At 42.3% G+C, this 21,270-nt stretch overlaps 14 protein-coding genes across 14 annotated transcripts; 7 read left to right on the top strand and 7 right to left on the bottom strand.

The window, feature by feature from the left end:
- Nucleotides 1–24: 24 nt before the first annotated feature.
- J056_003640 (Glucose-repressible alcohol dehydrogenase transcriptional effector) lies at nt 25–1,956 on the top strand (the record flags this gene model as incomplete). The annotated part of the gene is made up of 3 exons (XM_009268856.1): nt 25–117; nt 165–1,837; nt 1,884–1,956. 3 exons carry the CDS (start codon nt 25–27, stop codon nt 1,954–1,956), a joined length of 1,839 nt encoding a protein of 612 aa, XP_009267131.1.
- Nucleotides 1,957–2,054: 98 nt separating this feature from the next.
- On the top strand, nt 2,055–3,140 carry J056_003639 (Ribosomal RNA-processing protein 1-like protein; the record flags this gene model as incomplete). The annotated part of the gene is made up of 6 exons (XM_009268855.1): nt 2,055–2,138; nt 2,189–2,279; nt 2,330–2,486; nt 2,535–2,666; nt 2,717–2,819; nt 2,865–3,140. 6 exons carry the CDS (start codon nt 2,055–2,057, stop codon nt 3,138–3,140), a joined length of 843 nt encoding a protein of 280 aa, XP_009267130.1.
- Nucleotides 3,141–3,420: 280 nt separating this feature from the next.
- Nucleotides 3,421–4,798, bottom strand: J056_003638 (Fork head domain transcription factor slp1; the record flags this gene model as incomplete). The annotated part of the gene is made up of 2 exons (XM_009268854.1): nt 3,421–3,697; nt 3,741–4,798. 2 exons carry the CDS (start codon nt 4,796–4,798, stop codon nt 3,421–3,423), a joined length of 1,335 nt encoding a protein of 444 aa, XP_009267129.1.
- A 281-nt stretch (nt 4,799–5,079) lies between these two features.
- J056_003637 (uncharacterized protein) lies at nt 5,080–6,328 on the top strand (the record flags this gene model as incomplete). The annotated part of the gene is made up of 2 exons (XM_009268853.1): nt 5,080–5,383; nt 5,433–6,328. The coding sequence occupies 2 exons, from the start codon at nt 5,080–5,082 to the stop codon at nt 6,326–6,328; spliced, it is 1,200 nt and encodes a 399-aa protein (XP_009267128.1).
- A 181-nt stretch (nt 6,329–6,509) lies between these two features.
- Nucleotides 6,510–7,867, bottom strand: J056_003636 (Metal homeostatis protein BSD2; the record flags this gene model as incomplete). Its single annotated transcript, XM_009268852.1, has 2 exons — nt 6,510–7,382; nt 7,439–7,867. The coding sequence occupies 2 exons, from the start codon at nt 7,865–7,867 to the stop codon at nt 6,510–6,512; spliced, it is 1,302 nt and encodes a 433-aa protein (XP_009267127.1).
- Nucleotides 7,868–8,013: 146 nt separating this feature from the next.
- On the top strand, nt 8,014–9,565 carry J056_003635 (Phenylalanine--tRNA ligase alpha subunit; the record flags this gene model as incomplete). The annotated part of the gene is made up of 2 exons (XM_009268851.1): nt 8,014–8,178; nt 8,228–9,565. The coding sequence occupies 2 exons, from the start codon at nt 8,014–8,016 to the stop codon at nt 9,563–9,565; spliced, it is 1,503 nt and encodes a 500-aa protein (XP_009267126.1).
- A 270-nt stretch (nt 9,566–9,835) lies between these two features.
- Nucleotides 9,836–10,692, top strand: J056_003634 (26S proteasome non-ATPase regulatory subunit 14; the record flags this gene model as incomplete). The annotated part of the gene is made up of 2 exons (XM_009268850.1): nt 9,836–10,561; nt 10,612–10,692. The coding sequence occupies 2 exons, from the start codon at nt 9,836–9,838 to the stop codon at nt 10,690–10,692; spliced, it is 807 nt and encodes a 268-aa protein (XP_009267125.1).
- Nucleotides 10,693–10,781: 89 nt separating this feature from the next.
- J056_003633 (Phosphoglycerate mutase) lies at nt 10,782–11,522 on the top strand (the record flags this gene model as incomplete). The annotated part of the gene is made up of 3 exons (XM_009268849.1): nt 10,782–10,790; nt 10,842–10,987; nt 11,036–11,522. The coding sequence occupies 3 exons, from the start codon at nt 10,782–10,784 to the stop codon at nt 11,520–11,522; spliced, it is 642 nt and encodes a 213-aa protein (XP_009267124.1).
- Nucleotides 11,523–11,603: 81 nt separating this feature from the next.
- On the bottom strand, nt 11,604–13,179 carry J056_003632 (putative endochitinase; the record flags this gene model as incomplete). Its single annotated transcript, XM_009268848.1, has 2 exons — nt 11,604–12,294; nt 12,347–13,179. 2 exons carry the CDS (start codon nt 13,177–13,179, stop codon nt 11,604–11,606), a joined length of 1,524 nt encoding a protein of 507 aa, XP_009267123.1.
- Nucleotides 13,180–13,378: 199 nt separating this feature from the next.
- J056_003631 (Transaldolase) lies at nt 13,379–14,473 on the bottom strand (the record flags this gene model as incomplete). The annotated part of the gene is made up of 2 exons (XM_009268847.1): nt 13,379–13,718; nt 13,764–14,473. 2 exons carry the CDS (start codon nt 14,471–14,473, stop codon nt 13,379–13,381), a joined length of 1,050 nt encoding a protein of 349 aa, XP_009267122.1.
- Nucleotides 14,474–14,839: 366 nt separating this feature from the next.
- J056_003630 (Protein SEY1) lies at nt 14,840–17,613 on the bottom strand (the record flags this gene model as incomplete). Its single annotated transcript, XM_009268846.1, has 11 exons — nt 14,840–14,959; nt 15,006–15,800; nt 15,851–16,227; nt 16,274–16,472; nt 16,518–16,736; nt 16,786–16,918; nt 16,967–17,130; nt 17,177–17,262; nt 17,307–17,381; nt 17,428–17,525; nt 17,570–17,613. 11 exons carry the CDS (start codon nt 17,611–17,613, stop codon nt 14,840–14,842), a joined length of 2,310 nt encoding a protein of 769 aa, XP_009267121.1.
- A 233-nt stretch (nt 17,614–17,846) lies between these two features.
- J056_003629 (uncharacterized protein) lies at nt 17,847–18,285 on the bottom strand (the record flags this gene model as incomplete). Its single annotated transcript, XM_009268845.1, has 3 exons — nt 17,847–17,964; nt 18,015–18,101; nt 18,158–18,285. 3 exons carry the CDS (start codon nt 18,283–18,285, stop codon nt 17,847–17,849), a joined length of 333 nt encoding a protein of 110 aa, XP_009267120.1.
- A 143-nt stretch (nt 18,286–18,428) lies between these two features.
- Nucleotides 18,429–19,250, top strand: J056_003628 (GTP-binding protein rhb1; the record flags this gene model as incomplete). The annotated part of the gene is made up of 6 exons (XM_009268844.1): nt 18,429–18,502; nt 18,548–18,555; nt 18,600–18,739; nt 18,784–18,971; nt 19,017–19,105; nt 19,156–19,250. 6 exons carry the CDS (start codon nt 18,429–18,431, stop codon nt 19,248–19,250), a joined length of 594 nt encoding a protein of 197 aa, XP_009267119.1.
- Nucleotides 19,251–19,325: 75 nt separating this feature from the next.
- J056_003627 (putative GTP cyclohydrolase-2) lies at nt 19,326–20,817 on the bottom strand (the record flags this gene model as incomplete). Its single annotated transcript, XM_009268843.1, has 2 exons — nt 19,326–20,446; nt 20,502–20,817. 2 exons carry the CDS (start codon nt 20,815–20,817, stop codon nt 19,326–19,328), a joined length of 1,437 nt encoding a protein of 478 aa, XP_009267118.1.
- Nucleotides 20,818–21,270: the final 453 nt, after the last annotated feature.

Below are 21,270 nucleotides of genomic sequence, written 5' to 3'. Positions count from 1 at the left end.
AATAAAATAAAATTTAGAGATGAAATGTTTTTAAATAAATTTTATCAGCCAATTCAAATTAATCAACAAAATAATATTATAAACCCTTTCTGGCAGGAGCAACTCGTCAGAGCCGAAGTGAGTCTTGTTATTTGGTTTGATTGGTGTATATTCACATATTGCAGGCCATACGATCATCCTCTTCACCACATCATAGAGCTAGAGCTGCTGCTTTGGCCCAACGCGGTCAACAATCTTCTGCTATAGCTATCCTCGATCCTTCAAGACGTATATCAACACCGAAGCAGAATTCTGCGACTCTCAATCAACAATCACCTACAACTCCAAACGCTCATCCATCAGCTTCTCATGTCCCTTCAAACAACTCTGACAAAAAGTCAAATTCAAGCTGGATGGCTTTGGATATGGGTGGAATGCAATTGAAATCACTCTCACCAAGCTTATTCACTTACCAATTCGTAACCAACCTCTTCCTCAACCACAACAACCTCTCTTTTATTCCCCCTGAAATCTTTAAACTCAATCAACTCGTTCTTCTTGACTTATCAGGTAACACCTTGTCCTCTCTTCCACCTGAGCTAGGTCTCCTTTCTCGCCTTAGAGAACTTCTTCTCTTTGACAACAACCTCGTTTCGATACCTTCCGAATTTGGTTCCCTTTACCAACTCGAATTCCTCGGCATTGACGGTAACCCTCTCGCTGACTCTTTTAGGCAATTGATTCAAAAGGAAGGTACTCCCGCTCTCATTTCATACCTTCGCGATTCTTGTCCTGTCACTACTGGTCCCCCTGAACGTGAATGGCTTGCAATGGAAACTGACCTTCCTTCTCCTAAAGAAGATTCTCCTCCTCCTGAAACTTTCTCTTTATTGTGCTACAATATCCTCTGTGATAAGTACGCTACTTCTCAAATGTACGGATACACCCCTTCATGGGCTTTGAATTGGGATTATAGAAAAGAAATTCTCCTTCAAGAAATTATGGGCTTTTCAGCTGATATTGTTTGTCTTCAGGAGGTTGACATTGAACAATATGAAGATTTCTTCTTAAATCATCTCTCTCACCATGATTATAGAGGCGTTTACTCTCAAAAATCTCGTGCAAAGACCATGTCTGAGAATGAAAAGAAGAGAGTCGATGGTTGCGCAACTTTTTTTAAAGGCTCAAAGTACCAATTGATCGAATCTGAAGTCATCGAGTTCTCTCAAGTCGCTTTGCAGCGATCAGATTTCGCAAAGACTGAAGATATGTTCAATAGAGTTCTTACTAAAGATAATATCGCAAACGTCGCTTTGTTGGAAAACATCGAATCTGGCACGAGATTAATCGTTGCCAACGTCCATATACACTGGAATCCCGAATTCAGGGATGTAAAACTAGTTCAAGTTGCAATCTTAATGGATGAGATTGAGAAAATATCAAAGAGATTCTCCACTTTGCCACCTAAGTTGAACGTACAATCAGGCAAGAAGGGACCAGTGTACACTGACATGTCTAAGATTCCTCTCATTGTCTGTGGTGACTTTAACAGTGTTCCAAATTCTGGGGTCTATGAATTCTTAGGCAAGGGACACGTTGAAAGGGATCATGAAGACTTTATGCATCACCAGTACGGTGCATTTACCACTGAAGGCATGAAACACAAGTTTGCACTCAAGTCAAGTTACGCAAACATTGGAGAGCTGCCGATGACAAACTACATACCTGGATTCGAAGAGGTCATAGATTACGTCTGGTATACTCAAAACACATTATCTGTCGTTGGACTATTGGGTGAAGTTGATCAGTCTTACCTTAACAGGATTGTTGGTTTCCCTAACGTACACTTCCCTTCAGAGTGAGTATCGATGCTATGAGTAACTCTTCACACTAACGCTGCCTAGTCACTTGTCTTTATTCACAGAGTTTAGAATCCGTCCTCCATCGCATGTTACAGATGTACCTCGACAGAAATGAGCACCAGTATCTTATTTAAGTAATCTTATTACGCAAGCCACCTCGTTCTCCATTTTGTATTTTTCTATTTCGATTATTATCCCTTAAACGCTACCGTCATGGCTCATGCTGCTACGGACGATAACAAAGTGCCTCCATTAGCCAAATATTTGGCCAGCAATGAGAAGAGAGAGAGAGATAAAGTACGGTTTGTCGATATGCACTTACATTCTCCCTAATTCCTTCCCCAAAGGCGATAAGAAATTTGCGTAATTTCCTTACAACGGGTAAAAACGAGTTGAGCGATTTAGAAAGCGCAAGATTATGGAAAGGGATTTTCTATTGTGGGTAGCTATTCTGAGTACCAGCTAATACTCACCTCTGCGTCGTCTAGGTTTCTGGATGTCAGATAAACCACTTGTTCAACAAAAGCTGGCATTCGATTTATCCAGTATTCTGCTTGAGATTCCTGACCTTGATAAGGTTTGGAGCTTCTACAAAGGCTTCTGGGATGAATTGATTAGGGAATGGACAGGCTTAGATCGATACCGGTGAGCAGCATGTTGTTCCAAGTAAGGCGCTCTAATCAAATAATCCAGCATCGACAAGTACTATATGCTCATCAGAAAATTCCTCTATGCGGCTATCAAAGTCTGTGTGAAGGATAACTTCAAATGCCTCGACAAATTCAATGCGATACTACAAGACCCACGCGGTAAAAGCCCATTGGCGTAAGTATTTCTGCTAGGTGTGAGTTATAGACTACTCACAGCATCATCAGATATGACGATTACAGTGTTCCTTCTTCACTCACCTACCACTTGTCCGATATATATACCGATGAAGTAAATAGAGCGCTTTCAGATGCAGAGAATGATATAAAAGTAAGCATCTGTCTTATCGTTGGTGCTTTTCTAACGCATGAATAGGTGCCATTGTCTCAAATACTCAAGCCATGGTCGCAGCTGCTGGCTCATACACGCAACAACGCAGCATACAAAAGAGTTTCTGGTGGTGTGATTGACAAGCTAATCGGCGAGGACGACGAAGACGTTGAAAGTATCAGGAGGTTCATCGATTTACAGCAAACAAGAAAACTTGTTGCTAATAGTCTCTTCGAGGAAGCTTCAAAACCAACTGCCAACCCAAGCAACAGACGGAAACTTTATGAATTCGTTGATGACTTGAGAATGGAAGATGACTGAGTGTGTCTCGAATCGGACATTTACTAGAGCTTAATTTATGTAAAAATCATGTATATTGATTATTATCACCTTGTCTTTGTTTTTTTCTGTCAATGATTTTATCAATTTCTAAATAAAGATATGTATTAAGGTATAAATCAAGCAAATGATATAGTCCAGAATTACTATAGAAGATTGAGTCCAAATTTTTGTAAAACATTTCCATTTTCCCAATAGATAAAATGTGTATAAATAAATCAATTAGTAAGTAGTCTTTTCCAAATCTTTCCAAGATTTAGTCCTAGTATTCCTCATTCTCGTCCTCAGACCAAATCTCTTTCCTGACAATGATGCCCGAATGGCTTGGTATCTCCCTTTTGGTCCTGGAAGCTTTAGGCAGATCTTCAACCTGATGATCATCTTCGCTCTCATACTCCTCAACATGCTTGGCTTTCTTGCTTGCCTTTGTCTTGGCAGAACGTGCCGACCTCTTCTCACCAGTGCGGGCGAATAACTTGTCTAACTTTGCTTTTGGTTTGCGCGACCTGTTGCTCTCAGTGACGCTTGTAATGCTCTCACTATATTTGATTAGTCTTCACCCACAACTAAGTTAAGACATACTCAACTAGCCAATATTTACCTCTACCCTTTTCGCCATCTAGGCGATCTTGTTGGTAAAAGCAAGCGTAAAGACTTAAATTATGTCTGACTGAATTTTGCCATCCTTTTGAGTCCCTTTGTGACTTGTATGATTTGTATTTGGATATGAATATGTCGTAGATTTGATCGAGTAAGAGTTTACGCTTTGGCGCTCTTTTTATTGCATCAGTCAGTATTTGAGCATACGTTGTTGACGGTTTTTCTGAGTCTGGATATTCACTAAGCACTATTGCTGGGTTTGCGTCAAAATCTTCCTGACTGACTTGATTCATATGTGCTGGTTTGACCGGTGTTGTTAATGGTGGTGATGGTGGTGATGTTGGTGAAGCCGTATGAGGTTTTGATTGTAATTGTGATTGTGAGCCGTCCGATGCCGACGATGAAGCTAGTAGAGTCAACCTTGGTGGGATCTGTATGTGTGCATTGCATACAGGCGTTGGGGAAGCTGGCTGAGAGAAGTCTTGATCTTTTGAATCCTCAAGCTCGGTTTCGTCATCAACATTTTCAGCGACGTCATTTTGCTCACTCAAGCTAGCATAGTGAGGCAAGTTGATTTTTGGTTGATCCAAGACAGGACTCGCTGTCAGTTTGAAAGAGTATGGGGAATCATTGACATCACCATAAAATGAAGATGATGGACTTGTTTGACTCATACAGTAAGTGTTGGATTCCTCAAAACAATCTTCTGGCTGAGGAGGTGAGTAGGCGGGCGCAACGGGGCTGATTGGAGAAGAAGGAACGAGTGAAGGAGTTGTAGGCGTGTTGTGGCAGTAGAGCTGATTGGTGGAAATGGCTGAGCTTGAGCTTGAGGCTGAGCAAGAAGGGATTGAGTGAAGATTGTTCTCATAATCCAAATCGCAAGAGAAGTACTCTAGCCAGTTGTCCTGCATAATTGATGAGCTTAAGAGTAGGTCGCAAGCAGTAATTTCAGCCTCAGTCTTCCAAATATCGTCAAATTGAGACTGGGCTTGAGTGTTAGGCGTTGTCTGAGTTGGATTCGCAATGTAATCGCTGAACATTTTATGAGATGAAGATGAGAAAAACCAAGAGAATGAGGATTTAACTAATCAGCATTTTTTTCACTGATTGAATCGTTGAAAGGCTCTAGGTGATGTAACTGAGGGTGAGTGGGTGATTTCAGCGGATATGTTGAACGAGAGTAGTAAACATAGTATTTATAAACCAGCCAATACATACATCCTATTCAAATCCACATTTCACTGCTATTTAATATTTTCCCCGTCTTTTAATCGCATTACGAAACCCGCCTCTATACGATCATCTGTTAAAATATAAAAAAATGTTTAGAATTTCTAGATTAGCGCCTTTAAGGCAATTTAGGTCATTGCATACTTCTACAAGCTTAAGAGACATCGTCAAGGTTCCACAGATGGCTGAGTCCATCACAGAGGGCACCCTCAAGCAATGGAACAAGAAGTTGGGCGAATTTGTTTCACAAGACGAGGAGATTGCTACAATTGAGACTGACAAGATTGATGTCTCTGTTAACGCACCTCAATCCGGTAAAATTACTGAATTATTCGCTTCTGAGGAGGATACTGTTGAAGTTGGTGCTGATTTATTCGACTTACAGCCTGGTGAAGGTTTGTTACCGTTTTTCTATTCTGGATCTCCCTTCTCACGCCTTTTCAGCACCTGCCGAAGAATCAAAACCTGAACCCGCACAAGAAGCGAAGGAGCAACCAAAGGATGAACAGCAACCAAAGACTCAAGAAAAACCAAAGGAAGAGGTTAAAAAGCCTGAGTCAAAGCCTGAACCAAAGTCTGAACCAAAGAAGGAATCTAAGCCAGAGCCTTCCCAATCTCAACCTTCAAAGGGCTCTCGTAATGAAACAAGAGTTAAGATGAACAGAATGCGTTTGAGAATCGCTGAGAGACTCAAGCAATCTCAAAACACTGCTGCTTCTTTGACCACCTTCCAAGATTGCGATATGTCTGATTTGATGGATTTCAGAGCCAGGCATAAGGATAGAATAATGAAGGAAACCGGTGTCAAATTAGGTTTCTTGTCCGCTTTTGCAAAGGCTGCTTGTATCGCCTTGAAGGAGATTCCAGGTGCAAACGCTTCAATTGAAGGTGACGAGATCGTTTACAGAGATTACTGTGACATTTCCATCGCTGTTGCAACTCCAAAAGGTCTCGTTACTCCAGTCATTAGAAACGTTGAGCAAAAGAACTTTGTTGAGATTGAACAAGCTATCGCTGAAGCAGGTAAGAAGGCCAGAGATGGTAAATTGACACTTGAAGATATGGCTGGTGGTACTTTCACTATCTCAAACGGTGGTGTCTTTGGCTCTCACTTTGGTACACCAATTATTAACCTTCCTCAATCTGCCGTTCTTGGTATGCACGCCATCCTCGAAAAGCCTGTTGCAAGAAATGGTCAAGTCGTTGTCCGTCCTATCAACACCCTTGGTTTGACTTACGACCATAGAATTCTTGATGGTCGTGAGGCTGTCACCTTCCTCAAAAGGATTAGAGAAGTTATTGAGGATGTTGCTTCAATCAACCTTTACGATTACAAATAATTATAGTCTTTATCTTATAAACAAAGTATTGAATAAATTTCACACATTCTTGAAAGCTTGAGTGGTTATATCTGAATTCATGGAAAGTACTATACAAAGTTTAAAATGCAAGAGATGAATGGAGGGATTGAGAGATGTAGAGACTATAGTAGAAGAATTAGAGTGATTGTCCATGTGATAATTATTCTAGTTCGTGTGATGAAGTCTGTTCGTATTGCCGATTTCTGAAAGACATTCTCGTCAAACCAGATGTTGCAGCGCTTTGAATTCTTTCAAAAGGCCTTGTCAAAGCATCAGTGAACCTATTCCATCTTTGCATTCGTATGTTGGATGATGAGTTTGATTCATCGTTATTTCCATCGTTATTTCCAGCTTGAGCTTCTTCCTGTCCAGATGAACGTGCAGCAGCAGCGCCTGGATAAGCTTCTTCAGGATTTATATTGGCGTTTGCCTCTCTTTGACCTTGTCTAACACTGGCAGCCCATTTAGCTACCCTCCAATAACTCAGGACTGATATCATGAGTATGAACCATCCAACTGCCATTAGTAAGAAGCTTAACCAATCATTAGCAGCACCCAGGGCATCTAAATCGATGGGCGGTAGATCTTGAGGAGGAGGTAATTGTTGAGGATCGTTCTCATCTCCGGGTGGAGGTGGTGGAGGTTGTTCGCCATCAGTTTGGTTGACCATACCAAATGGAATACCCATCGCTTGACCAAAGAAACCGGTTGGTACAGCGTTATCATCATTTGGTTGATCAATAGGAGGTTCAATGGGTTTTGCGCGTAAATAGAAGCCATATTGAATGAAAGTGATACCCAAGCCAGCTCTACTACCATGTCTAGCTGCGTGAGTGGTGTGTAATAGGTAAGTGAGGAGAAATCCAACAAAATGGAAAGACATGCTAATAAGTAAATTCCACGCGAAGCTGAAGAAGATACCAACAGGCAAACCATCAACAATCAAATCGTCTGTATCGAAAGGGTTGGCTGGAGCGACGACAGTAGTATCCCAATAAGGAGGAGTAGAATCTAAAGCGGCTAAATTGTATGACTGTAATAAAAGAATATGTCAAATGTGATGATCATGTGATAGAATGTGATACTAACAGGGGGAGCGTCCTCTTTGTCGGTGGATTCCTCACGTACGTATTCAACGCCAGAGCCATCGGGGTTTTGACGAGGAACAAGTCTACCATCAGAGCCAGGCTTGGCGGTAATATTAGCGAAAACGCCATCGTTATTGATACCAGCCCCAACGGGTGAATGGTCTCTATTAATCTGATAAGCGCTATAAGGAGCGTTTGTTCGTTTTATGATAGAAGGATGATCAGTGGGAGAGCCAGGTGGGGGAATATCAGCGTAATCATCGTCTCTATTTGAAATAGAATGGCCGTGTGATTGCGTATCGAATAAGACGTTGTTATTATCGTTGTCATCGTCATCAACATTATCTTGATCAGATTCATTCCCAAACGCATCCTCCAACTCATCCTCGGGATTTTGAACCTCAACACGTCTATATCTCGGCGAACTCATGAGCGGACACGAGAGGGGTGAGGAGGCGTATATACCCAGTGTAAATAATAGAAAATTAAAATTTAATCGTTATTTTAAATAATAATATTATATTTACATGTATAAACCACGTTGGATATTCACTGCCACCAGCAATCGCAATCGCAATGGAAACAGAGCAGCTTCAGAAGTTTATCTTGGCTGAATTGAACAATCTCGGCAGCATTCAAGATAGCAGGAAGTTATTCTACACTCCGATCTCACGCCATCTCGATCAACCAAATGATAGCTTGGTCTTGCAGTCTTCTCTTCAAGGCTTACAGAGTAAAGAGGTGAGATTTGGCACATGTATCCCACTCCTTCTAACCCTGCATGCCGCAGATGATTGATTACAAGAACCACGAAACCTACACTTACACTCTATCCGATGAGGCCTTGGATCTCATCAAGAATGGCAGCCACGAGGCGAGAGTCTGGGCATGCCTATCCACTGACGAGGGCTTGGACCCAAAAGAAATAATCACTAAAGTTGGCTCTACGTCTGCTAAAGTTGGTCAAGGTAGAGCGTTTAAGCAAAATTGGATAAAGAAAGTCGACAACAAGTTCTTTAAGAATGTTTTAGATATTGAAGACGTTACAGTTAATAACTTGGTTTATATACAAGCTCACAATACCCTCAATGATGAGAAGGAATTGAGTGATCTTAAGAAGCGCAAACTTATCAAGCCAAAGAAGCTGCTTCACTTTTCAATCGCTAAAGGTCCTCAATACTCACCAGAGTTAATCACATTCGAAACTGATTTGACATCTGATATGTTGATCGATGGTAGCTGGAAGAACAAGTCTTTCAAAAAGTACAACTTTGACGCCGCAGGTGCTCTTCCTCAAGGTGGTGCTCTTCACCCTCTTCTTAAAGTACGCGAAGAGTTTAGAAATATATTCTTTGAAATGGGTTTTGAAGAAATGCCTACAAATCAATTCGTTGAATCTTGCTTTTGGAATTTCGATTCGTTGTTTGTTCCACAACAGCACGTTGCTCGCGAATTACAGGATACTTTCTACATAAAGGAACCAAAAGTTGCAGACGTTAGCGATAAAGAGTACTACAATAAAGTTAAAACTACCCATGAATCTGGAGGATTCGGTTCGATAGGTTATAGAGCACCTTTCAGTGAAGATGAGACTAAGAGATTAGTTTTGAGAACTCACACAACTGCTACATCTGCACAATGTTTGTACAGATTAGCGAAGCAAGAGGGTGGATTTAAACCTTGCAAATTATTCTCTATAGATAGAGTATTCAGGAATGAAGCTGTGGATGCTACACACTTGGCAGAATTCCATCAAGTTGAGGGTGTAATTGCTGATAAGAATATCACTCTTGGTGATCTAATTGGATTCATGGAGGTATTCTTCAAGAAGATGGGAATGTCACAACTTAGATTCAAACCTGCTTACAATCCATACACTGAGCCATCGTTAGAAATCTTCGCTCATCACGATGGCTTGGGTAAGTGGGTTGAAATAGGTAACTCTGGCATGTTCAGACCTGAAATGCTTGCACCAATGGGATTACCGGATGATGTACACGTCTTAGGATTTGGATTAAGTTTAGAGAGACCAACTATGATCAAGTACGCTATCAACAACATACGTGACCTCGTGGGGCACAAAGTTGATATTGAGCAAGTGGAAAAGTCTGAAGCTGTTAGATTTTAGATTACTTGATCATTTGTAGATGATTCATATTCAAAATAAATTTAAATATTCTTAAATCTTACATCACAACTCTCAACACGGCTTAATGGATATCAACGCATTATTAGCACAAGCAAGAGGAGGCGCACAGAGTAATCCAGGCGCTGATAACCCAACTGCTGACAGTGAGTAATTTGTCATATATTTCACTACCACGTACGCTTACGTGTACGTGTGCGCATACGTTCAGATGGAGAAACGGTTCACATTTCATCTTTGGCTTTATTAAAAATGCTTAAACATGGCAGAGCTGGTGTACCAATGGAAGTAATGGGTTTATGCTTGGGAGAATTCGTTGATGATTATACGATACACGTTACAGACGTATTCGCCATGCCTCAATCTGGTACAACCGTTAGCGTAGAGAGTGTTGATCACGTATTTCAAACTAAAATGCTTTCAATGCTTAAACAAACTGGTAGATCAGAGATGGTTGTTGGTTGGTACCACAGTCACCCTGGTTTTGGTTGTTGGCTGAGTAGTGTTGATATAAACACTCAGCAATCATTTGAGCAACTTAATCCACGCGCTGTTGCTATCGTTGTTGATCCAATTCAATCTGTTAAAGGAAAGGTCGTCGCAGACGCTTTCAGATTAATTGACGCTCAAAACGCTTTAATGGGTCAAGAATCGAGACAATCAACGTCAAACGTTGGTCAATTGATTAAACCTTCTATTCAAGGTCTTATTCATGGTGTTGGTAGACACTACTACTCGTTGGCTATTCAATACCGCAAATCAAAAGCAGAGGAGCGTATGTTAAGCTCTCTTAGTGGTAAAGCTTGGACAAAAGGCTTGGAAGTTGAGAAAGCTGATGAATTTAGACACAAGAATGAAAACGCTGTCGAAAAATTCTCCAATTTGGCTGACCAATATGGTAAATCTGTCGCAGAAGAACTTACATTGACACCTGAACAATTATCTACACGACACGTTGGTAAACAGGACCCAAAGAGGGTGAGATTGATAGTTACATCACCTCAACTCACACTGACACATCACTCCAGCACCTTGAAGAGCATGTTAACACATCACTTGAATCATCCACTGTACAAATGCTCGGTATGGGCGTCTTAACGAGCGTATAATTTATTTTCATTTTTTCATTATTTCGTCACGGTGTGCGCTTGCGGCATTTGTTGGTTCGGTTTCGCGGTATCACAACAACAACGACGAAATGCCAGCAGTAAGTGGGAGTTAGCGTGAGTAAACAGTCCAAACTAATGGCGATAAATAGACACTCGTATTAACACGCCACGGAGAATCTGAATGGAACAAAAAGAACTTGTTCACTGGATGGGTTGACGTTAAGCTCACAGAGAAAGGTGAACAAGAAGCTAAGCTTGGTGGTGAGCGTCTCAAAGCATCAAACACGCAATTTGAGTGAGCCGTTCGTTTCCATTCGCCGATGATTGGCTAATAACCTATTAGTTGCGCATACACATCATCCTTACAAAGAGCACAGAAGACTCTTGAGATTATTCAATCTGAGATTGGCCAAACCAGTATCCCTGTCACCAAAGACGAGGCTCTCAACGAGCGTCACTACGGTGAATTACAAGGCTTGAACAAGGACGACGCTAGAAACAAGTGGGGCGAAGACCAAGTCCACATTTGGCGTAGATCCTACAATGTCCCTCCACCGGGTGACAACGCTGAGTCTTTGGAGCTCACCGCTAAGCGTGTCTTGCCTTACTGGAAGTCTGAAATCTTACCAAAGTTAGCCGACGGCAAGAACATCCTTATCGCTGCTCACGGAAACTCACTCCGTGCTCTCATTATGGACATTGAGAAGTTATCCGGTGACCAAGTCGTCGGTCTTGAACTCGCTACTGGTGTTCCAATCGAATTCAAATTAGACATCGTTGATGGTGAACCAAAGGTCACCTCAAAGAAGATTTTCAATCAATCACTCTAGATAGACTTGTATACAAGAAACACATTCTATTACATTTAACTGTTAGTTATACAAGATTTGCAAGATAATTTAGTTTGTGATTTATGGATCAGAGACACCAAGACCATCTCTAAGCGCAGCATAGAGATCGCCTTGTTCTGTGTCTCCAATGAGAGTCCATCCACCAATACCGCCGATACCCATATCCTGAGCCAATTGAGCCTTTAGCTTGAATGATTCTGGGTCATCGTAAGACAAAACTTGTGATCCCGAGTAAAGGAATGGAGTTGAAGAGCACTCATCCCACTTTCTTGTCCAGCCACCTGCAGCGTCAAATTGTGAAGCAGATACTCTTGTCAATGCACCTGAATTAACAACTGCATCAAAGTCTACTTGTCCTTTAGCTGCCGTGCCATCTGCGTTCTTGATAGTGACTGGTGTATTAGATGGGTTTGTACCGGTACCGCCAGTTGGTATGGATGGTGTTGCGCCTGGAACAGCTGGAGTTGACGGCATAGTTGGGACGGCTGGTGTAGCTGGTTGGCTATTGGTTGTTGTACCTTCATCTGTACCTGGTACAGTTGGTGTTTGTCTAGCTACCAAAGCCTTTGCACTTGATTCGTGGAGATATCCGTAAGCTGGAACACCCAAGTAGATCTTCTCAAGTGGAATACCAGCCTCGTTCCATGCTTTGATTGAGTCTTCAGCGTTAGCGCCTGGTTTTGAACTGCCGCACTTGTCGCTAAGGGCGGCATTTGGACCAGGAGCTGGAGCAGCGTTGAAAATATCGTAGCTATAACAGTCGTGTCAATTTTGTCTCACTATCTCAAACTTAAACAACTCACTTCATGATAAGAATGTGATCAAACACTTCTCCGAACCCACTGACATCGTCGAGAGGCGTTCCATCTGGACCAGCAAATGGATACACCGATGTTGCAGCGCTAAGGGTGACGTTTGAAGGTAATTGAGGTTTGAGAACTTTGAGGAACTTGAGGTAGTTTGCACTGTCTGAACCAGTGTGTGGGTTGCCAGCACCTGGTAAACCAGGGTACTCCCAATCAATATCAATACCGTCTACGTTCCACTTCTTTTGAGCTTCGACCATGGCAGTTGCAAGTTTTTCCCTGTTTGCTTCAGTTGAAACTGCATCACTAAATGGTCCAGATCCTGTCCATCCACCGATGCTCAATTCCACTCTTCTAGTTGGAGTTTGAGAATGAGCTGCTTCGACCAACGAAGTGAGCGTTGAGTCTGTTCCTGAGCTCAACTCAATTTCATAGTCATTCGAACCGATCAAACCAAACGCGTATGAGATATAGTCGATATGTGACCAATCAATTTGGTTCACTGGAAGTCTGTTGGTTTGCCAGTCTGGGTAATAAGCTCCGATCATTTTCTTGCTGGTTGCTTGTGTACCAAATCCTGATGCAGACATAGGGTATTCCCATGCACTTTGATTTGTGTATGGTGCAGCACCTTCCATATCAGCTTTGTTATATGATGGACCACCTTGCAATTCCGTGAATGGCTGCTCGTTGACCTCCAATTGACTCTCCATGTTCTTTAAACCTTCAATTCCATACTCGCCTGAAATAGCCCTGCTATTCAAACTGACTGAGTTTGTTGATGTAGTGAGTGAAGCTATCAAAGCTGCTGCAGTTAACCAGTAACGCATTTCGATTTAAGGTAATGTAAAAGGAATGTGGGTCTTGATAAAGAGAAAGTAACTCAAAATGAGCCGCTTAAATGTGTTCAGAAAATCACGCGCCAAACTAAAACTATATTAATCACGCTTTTGGTATGTGCCTTCCGCATATAGAAGTTGGTGAAAATATTCATCTAAAATCGTCTTGAATTGGCAAAACAAAGTAAATCTATAGTGATTCTGGATGTGGTTGCCTCTTATTCAATATTGCCACTTTAGCCAAAGCTCTCAATTGCTCCTCAGCGTTGGTGAAAACTTCGTTGGCGCGTCCTTGTAATCTTTTGACTTGAGGGTCCTCCATTGCAGCTGTCAGTCTATTAGCTTGCTCATCCAGCCAAGTGATTTGTTCGGGGATTTCTTCCTGCTCTCTTGAAGCAGCAATAGCGTCTTTGAGAATCACACTATATTGGTCGTTGACTTGTGTGTTTGCTAGACCTTCTAGAATTGTTGGTCCTACTGTAATAGCGTCTACTCCAGCCATTGCTACTGCATCAATAGGAGCTATAAATCTGTAGCATTGTCAAAAACTTTTGATTAGCTCTCAAACTACTCACGATGCTGCTTTAACCTGCGTTTTGATATTGGCGGTGCGATAATAACGTTGAATTTTGTGTGTGAGTTTCACACCTGGTGATTCTTTAGCGGGATTTGCGTAGTCGACGTAGAATTTCCTATTGAAATGTGCATCCAATTCATTGAGATACGGTGAGATAGCAACACAACCAGCTTCTGCTGCAGCAAGTGCCTGTTCAGTGCAAAACACAGTAGTAGCGAGCGTGTTGACACCACTTTGAGAGAGTAACTTGCAAGCCTTAAGGCCATTTACTGTTGCAGGTACTTTGATACAGCACTCCTTACTGCTGATACCGTATTTTTCAAATGTTTTAACAATCTGCTCGCAATGTTTGACTATGTCATTAACATCGCCAAGCTTCGAACAGCATGTCTGCAACAACACTAATCCCTGTGGATGCAATCTTGGTTTGATTTCCTTGATTACATTCACAGATGCAATGTCTACCACTAATTGCTCGAATGAAGTAGAGTCGGTGACGTCGACCCCAAACTCTTTTGCCGACTTTAAAGCTTCATCGACGGCGAATGCAAGAACATGGGCGTGCTCAGGCATCGTAAGCACAGACTGTACAATGAACTGGTTGCAAGTCATGTCCCTAAATGGCGCGTACTTTGTAACGACATCGACGTCAATAGCGTCTAAATCAATAGTAGTAACATCTCTTATAGCATCTAGCAACGAAGTCATTATGTAATTATTTGCTTGTCGAAGTTTAAATGCAAAAGTTATTCAGTCCGATCTTATCTGAAAAGACGTGGTCAGCTGATCACTCGATATTAGCTTGCAAGTCTGTAATAGCGCCATAGCCAGCTTTGGAAGGACATCCGATACCCATCTAACACTGCCAAACCTTGTAAACGACTTAAATGTCCTTTCCGCTAATAGGTAATAAGTCAACACGTCATTAAGTCATATCAATAATATCACTCCATTACCACATTCATGGCTCTATTATCCAGTTAAAAGTATCAGTGTCTATGTTGCAGCGCCTCTCAATCACACTTTAATCGATCCAGAAAGCATGTTGTAATCGCCATATACAAAATATCTATTTTAAGAAGCGGCTGCATTCTTGTTGACATCTGAGCTGGCCTCTGGTGTTGCAGCTCCATTTGCTGCATTCCTAGCTTCGTTTTGTATGTTTATCATTTTATCAACGATGATTCTGTTAACCTTGGATGCGATGTTAGACACAGCTTATAATAATAACACTACCTACTTCTTTCCCAACTGTCATTAAGATTGTGCTGATTGGGCCACCGAGGTTTAAAGTATAGACGAAATAAGCAGTGACTAATCCAAGTATCGATAAGGTTAGATAGAGCGGATTACTGAGAACAGCCCATAGCTCATTCCAACCCAATATCAATAATGCAACGTAGAACCATAACGGTATCTTGGAAATAGAGCTGACGACACTACGTTTTGCTTCAACATAAATAGCATCAGCGTCCTTCTTGAATCTACCAGCAAGCTGTGCTTCTTTTGCTTCACCTAGCACTTGAAGTGATTCTTCATAGTTGTACGACTCTTCAAGATCTGAAACCTTTATAATGTCTAAAACGCTATCATCGAGTTGAGGATATGTGAACAAATTGTTAATGTCTTGAGGTTTAATGTTTCGGTATAATTTCAATAATTGTAGTGTGTACTCTCTTGCATCAGCGTAGATAGCTTCTATATCATCTGTAGGTCTCCACACCCTGGGTATACCTTTATCATCGTAACGGAATTTGTCTTCAAATATTGTTCTCAACCTGAACAACAAGATTGATTCCGAACACTGCTCTTCGATCTTGTTGCGCAACGAAATCCATGCTCTACGCAACAAACTGCCTGTGGTAGCTTTAATTTCCTGATCTGTACTATTCAGTCTCTTGGCTTTAGTGACGTAAGATGTCTTCGAGCGCTCTATCAGAGCGTTGAATCTATCTAGTACTTTATCCCACATCTCTGCATCTGGGTTGTTCAGAGATACTTCAACAAATTCACCTGCGTCCTTTTGAATTGAGCGCTGTGATAATTATAATTAGCTGTTTGTTAACCACTTTAATCAACACGCACCTCAAGTTGATTTAAGAGTTTGATGAGCTCATCAGATCTACAGTCTGCCGATACTGTATCGATGTCGACTTTGAGTTGCTCTAATGTCTCAATATAAGACCAGTCTGTACCAGCTAAGGTGATTTCTTTAGCCTGATCAATGAATGTCTGGAGATGATGAATTGATGACTCTTTCACGACATTTGAAAAGTCATAAGAGTCAGATTTGAGCCTGGCATGAAGCTCCTTTTTGTAACTGTCAATTGCCTTCTTGTGCAAGTTCTTAACCTGGTTGATGTATAAGGGAGAGAGTGTAGTGCTGATAGTTTCCGTAAGCTCTTCACGCTTCTTCTCGTAAACTGTTTTTGTGTAACGGAAGGCAGTACTGTCGAACATGTCTGAATCTTTGATAAGCTGCGTCTAAAAAAAAGAGCAGTAACAAACCTAAAGCCTCCTTCTTGGAATCTCTCATAACTTTACCCAATTCTGGCACAAACTTTCCAACTTCCACTGGTTTCCTCACCGCGATTAACCTGGAGTGAAATACCTTTAATGCCTCTGCAGCAATTTCATCGCATCTATACTGAGCCAAAAGCTCTTGCTGTGTTGGAACATCTAAATCTTTATTGTTTTGAACCTTGTCCTTTACGAGGTGTAAGAAAGGACACGGGGAAGCTTACTTACATACCCAAATTGTTTGCAAATAATGACTGAGACCATCAGCTGGGATTTGTCTGTGGTATTCCGGCTTGAGAATATAGTTTCCAGATGTGCTTTTTGTAAAGTAATCATTTCTGATGGTCGAAGTCTGATGATCGAATTCGTCTGGTTGTAAGAGCTTGTGTGGTAGTGTGACGAATCCGAGGTCAAAGTAGTCGCTCAAGTCAGCTTTTGCTAAGCCTTCAGGCTGTAAATGAGTTAGTAAATTGTCGAAGGGACCCAAACAACAGTCTCACTTTTGAGACAGAGTTCCAGATATTCTCGATATCGTTAGTTAATGTCGAGCGGAGATTGTCAAGTGGTGTAGTACCAATATGGTCGCGAATAACAAACAAAAGCAGGGTCTTTGGTGGTTTGCTCTCCGGGAAGCTACGCAATAGAGTCAGCTAATCGCACTACGCAAAGCAGGAGACACACGAGGCTTGAGAGTTTGCGATAAACATGGAGAAGTTAACTTCCATTACAGTCTTGAGAAGACCCATGTTGGCACCTTGATAAAGACCAACCTGGTGCTCCCACATATTGATAAGGAGAACGGATGAAGCAGCCAAAGAGAAAAGCGCAGACTTTCTTTCAAAGTCCTTTCAATGGTGATTAGATTGTGATTAGGACCGTAGGCTGACACACCTGATCTTCACCACGCTCGCGACCGTCAGTACCCTCGACATCCATAACGAGAAGAGGTATTTCTTTGGCCTTGCACATCCAAATACCTGGGTAGTGTTAGGTTATTAGGCGTGGAAATGAATCAACACACCCTTTGTGGTCTGCCTTCTCTGGCTCTCATTCATGACATCAAAAGTAGTGCCAAATAGTCTGTTGAGGAGGGTACCTGGTATTTTGTGAGATGAAATCATAATAGAAGATCATTAACGCACTTTTACCGGTTGATTGAGACCCAAATACGCTGACGACGTTGTAATTGAATCCAGCGTTGCTAAGACCCCATTCACCGAGTTGGGGAGAGAGCTGAGAGCTTGGAAATGATAAGTGATGGCTTTAAGGGGTGGAGTAACTCACCTAAATTCTTTTTCTTCGTTGACGACGTGTAATCTAGAGCCCATTACAGTCTTGGTGGTTAGAGTCGAAGGGATTTAGCCGTTCAAAGGGTAAGGGAATAACAAAACCCATTCATATCCATATCTACATTAATGCTATTACAATGTACTCCCCTCAAAACTTCTCTACGCGTAGAAAATCAATCACGTCGCGTAAGGACCGATAAAGAGAAATATACATTGAATGATATCCTATTTACTCGTGTAAAATTGTACAAACTAGAAAATTTAAATATGAATCAGTTGGAGTTTCCACTTGGAGTTTCGTCAAATGGATTGTCGTGTCTTTTGACAGCTTGTGGCGATTCTGTAGGTACAGTGGACTGGAATCTGTCTGTGAGCTGTACAGGTTTAGCTCTGAGAGGCTGATGAGTATCTAATCCACAACAAACACACCACAAACTCACTTTGAAAAGTTCTTTTTCTTATGATTAGCCAATTTAGCTGTAACTGGAGTCATCAAGTTGTCTGTTGGAGACACAAATGAGTTTGAGCTGTAAATGCACCGTCAGCCACGCTACACGCTTGTTTACGCGCCAGAGCTACCCACGTTTGCTTCAACTTCTGCGCAAGCAAAGCTCTTTGGCCAGCGCCTTTATCCTCATTCTGGTCATCGACAACGGCAGCTGATTCTGGGTGGTGTAATTGCTCTACTTGCGGGTTCTCCTTGTTTTCCATTTCGATTGTAATGACTTAACCTAACAAACGCGTTGAATTTAACTTGTAAAGAATAAATCCGCGGATATTCAATTTGCTCATTTAAATCGTAAATCCCTGCTATATTATACAGCCACTTTTAAATTCCTCTTATCTACACCGCCATGTCGTCGTCCAAGCCTGTAACTGCGAAACCAAGCGACAAACCAAGGAGGAAGATCTGTGTCTTGGGAAGCAGGTGAGTTGACTGCTCTCCCCCTCTCTCCTTTCTTATCGGCTCCAGAAACGTTGGTAAGTGGCTCACGGGATTTATAAACTTTAATTAAGCCTTGTAGGAAAATCGTCACTGGTAGTGCAATTCGTTGAAGGCGTCTTTGTCGATTCTTACTATCCAACTATCGAAACAACTTTCACAAAGTCCATCAAGTACAAAGGCGCTGAGTATGAGTGCGATATCCTCGACACAGCTGGTCAGGTGGGTTGATAACCCTTTAATCTACGTATTCAAACGCTGGACAGGATGAATACTCCCTCATTAACTCCAAACACGCTATCGGTATCCACGGCTACATGTTGGTCTTCTCTCTAGCCTCACGCGCTTCGTTTGAGATGGTCGCTACTGTTCATGATAAGCTACTCGCTTACCACGGCTTAGAAGCCTTGCCTGTTGTCGTTATTGGTCAGAAGAGCGACATTGTCCAGCAGCGGTGGGTTTCTCTATTTATCCACTTGCCACCCTAACACCACTACAGCGTTGTCGAAAGAGAAGAAGCCGAGCAAATGTCCAAAGAATTGAATGCTTCGTATGTAGAGGTTTCAGCAGCAGCAAATGAAAACGTTTGTCAGTTATGATGTCATCTCTCTTGATTACCCGCTAATTACCTCCAACAGCTAAAGCATTTGAGTCAATGCTCGCTGAGATAGAGTCTAGAAACGTTCCACCATCTGGAGAAGGTGGAAGCCAGGGTAAATGCGTATTACAATGAAAATTTTGCTCGTACAATCAATCCTTTGATCTTATTTTAATTAAACAATAGTTACTAACTTTTTCTCATATATATTTAGTCTTTATTTTGTTGCGGGATCTTGAGAAGATGTCCCATTCGCTCCACTTTAGTTCTCAGATAACGTTCGAGATCGTCGCCGTGTGCTGCACCAGCTCCTATAAGTGTCGCCCCTGAACGTCTAAGCACGTGTTGTGCATATTCATCCCCACTGTCATTCTCTGCATTTGAAAGCGACTTTGCAAATACATCCTTCTCCTCTTCTCCACGATTAGAAGCTATGTTCGGAGTCTGCTCACCCCCTGTACTGAATCTTTCTGGATTTGTGAAAAGATGTTTAGCCTTAACGTCTGCCATTGAGACACCATCATTGTGACTACACTTCCATGCTCTTGGTATCATTTCAACTCTATCATACACAGGGATACCTTCTGTTTCCAACGCACTGACTTTGTCTGGATTGTTTGTCATTAGTCTAATACCCGATGAACCAACGCCGAGGCCCAAGTCTCTCAAAATTGAAGCAGAGATTTCGTATGTTCTTTCATCTGCACCAAAACCAAGAAGTTCATTGGCAGTGACAGTGTCATGACCAAGATCCTGCAGGTTGTACGCACGCAGTTTAGCAGCTAAACCGATACCACGACCCTCCTGTCTCATATATACCACCACGCCTCGTGCCTTGCTGAAGTGGTCTTTGGAAGTCCCAACAAACATTTGACGGAGTGCTTCATCGAGTTGCTCACCGCAATCACACCTCTGCGAACCAATAGTTTCACCAGTGTAGCATTCGCTATGTATACGCACTAGGGGAGGTAACCGATCTTGATTTTCTTGTCTGAGTGCGAATGGCATAGCGTTTAAATTATTAGTGGACGCAGTGTTAACTTGATTGACTGATCTCTTGATTTTGCCCACGTAAGCACCTCTAGTGAGCCGGTCGAGTTCGCTCTCACCCGCTCGAACGCCGTCGAGGGATCTCGAGCGTATATCGTTGCTTGAGACGTGCTCGCGCTTAAGCTGATCGGGGTCTACGATGAATGCGAGATGTTCCTTCTTATCGTGGTTGTTGGTATAGAGATGGCAGAACACCTCGCCGTGTGGTGTTGGGATGCGTGTCCTGACCTGACACGTGACTTCCAATGGCAGTTGTTGCTTTTCCACCGACTGCACTGAACCTGATTAGGCAAGGGTTAGCACGCTGATGCGCCGGCAAGATGAGATAATACTTACTCCGCGAATTCTTTCTCTCGTGCTTCAGTTCACTCAGCCTTTCTTTGCGTGGCTTTTGCTGCGATTGGTAATTCGTAGGCAACCGCTTTGGTTTCGAACCGGTGCAGTCCATACCGAACCAGTCATGCTGGTAGTGGTTGTGGGTCGGTGGCTTCGCTGCTGCCAATGCCAATATCATAGGATCCATAGAAGGTCGTCTGCTGCCAATTTGGTTGGCTTTTCTGCCGACTTTCGCACTGGGATTGGACAGACTGTTGAGAACATCAACGTCCGATTCAGAGACGTGATGCGTCTGTGTGACTGGCGAATTGGACATAGTATCTGATATTATAGTGCAGTAAACGCCGTTGCAAATTGAGCGGATGTGATGGATGGATGTTGGAGGTACTGGGCAGAGGCACGTTCAGCGTCGATGACGAAGCATTAGTCAATGAGTAATCACATCAAATCCGTAGCCTTGTCCCCTTTGATATAATTCCACGCACTGCCGATCTGATGCCATACTGTGCAGGCTTCTCAGTTACACTCGGTTGTGATTCTTTGGCTGATATCATACAATGTTTTACTACCAATTAGTTGGCTAGCCAGTTAAAATCAATAATTAGCGTCCTGCTTCATCCACGACGCTGCATTTATCTTTACCGCCACTTCAATCTCTCGCCCGCTGGTTCTACGCATAGCATCTCCGCATAAACCCTCTTGTTTGCTGTGACAGACTAGATTGAATATTAGCCTTCTAGCACATAATAGCAATAGCAACTGCACGCGC

Source organism: Wallemia ichthyophaga (genome assembly GCF_000400465.1).
Source record: "Wallemia ichthyophaga EXF-994 unplaced genomic scaffold scaffold5, whole genome shotgun sequence".
NCBI lineage: Eukaryota > Fungi > Basidiomycota > Wallemiomycetes > Wallemiales > Wallemiaceae > Wallemia > Wallemia ichthyophaga.
The sequence above is the reverse complement of the archived record's forward strand: the minus strand, read 5'-3'. Positions and strand labels throughout refer to the sequence as shown.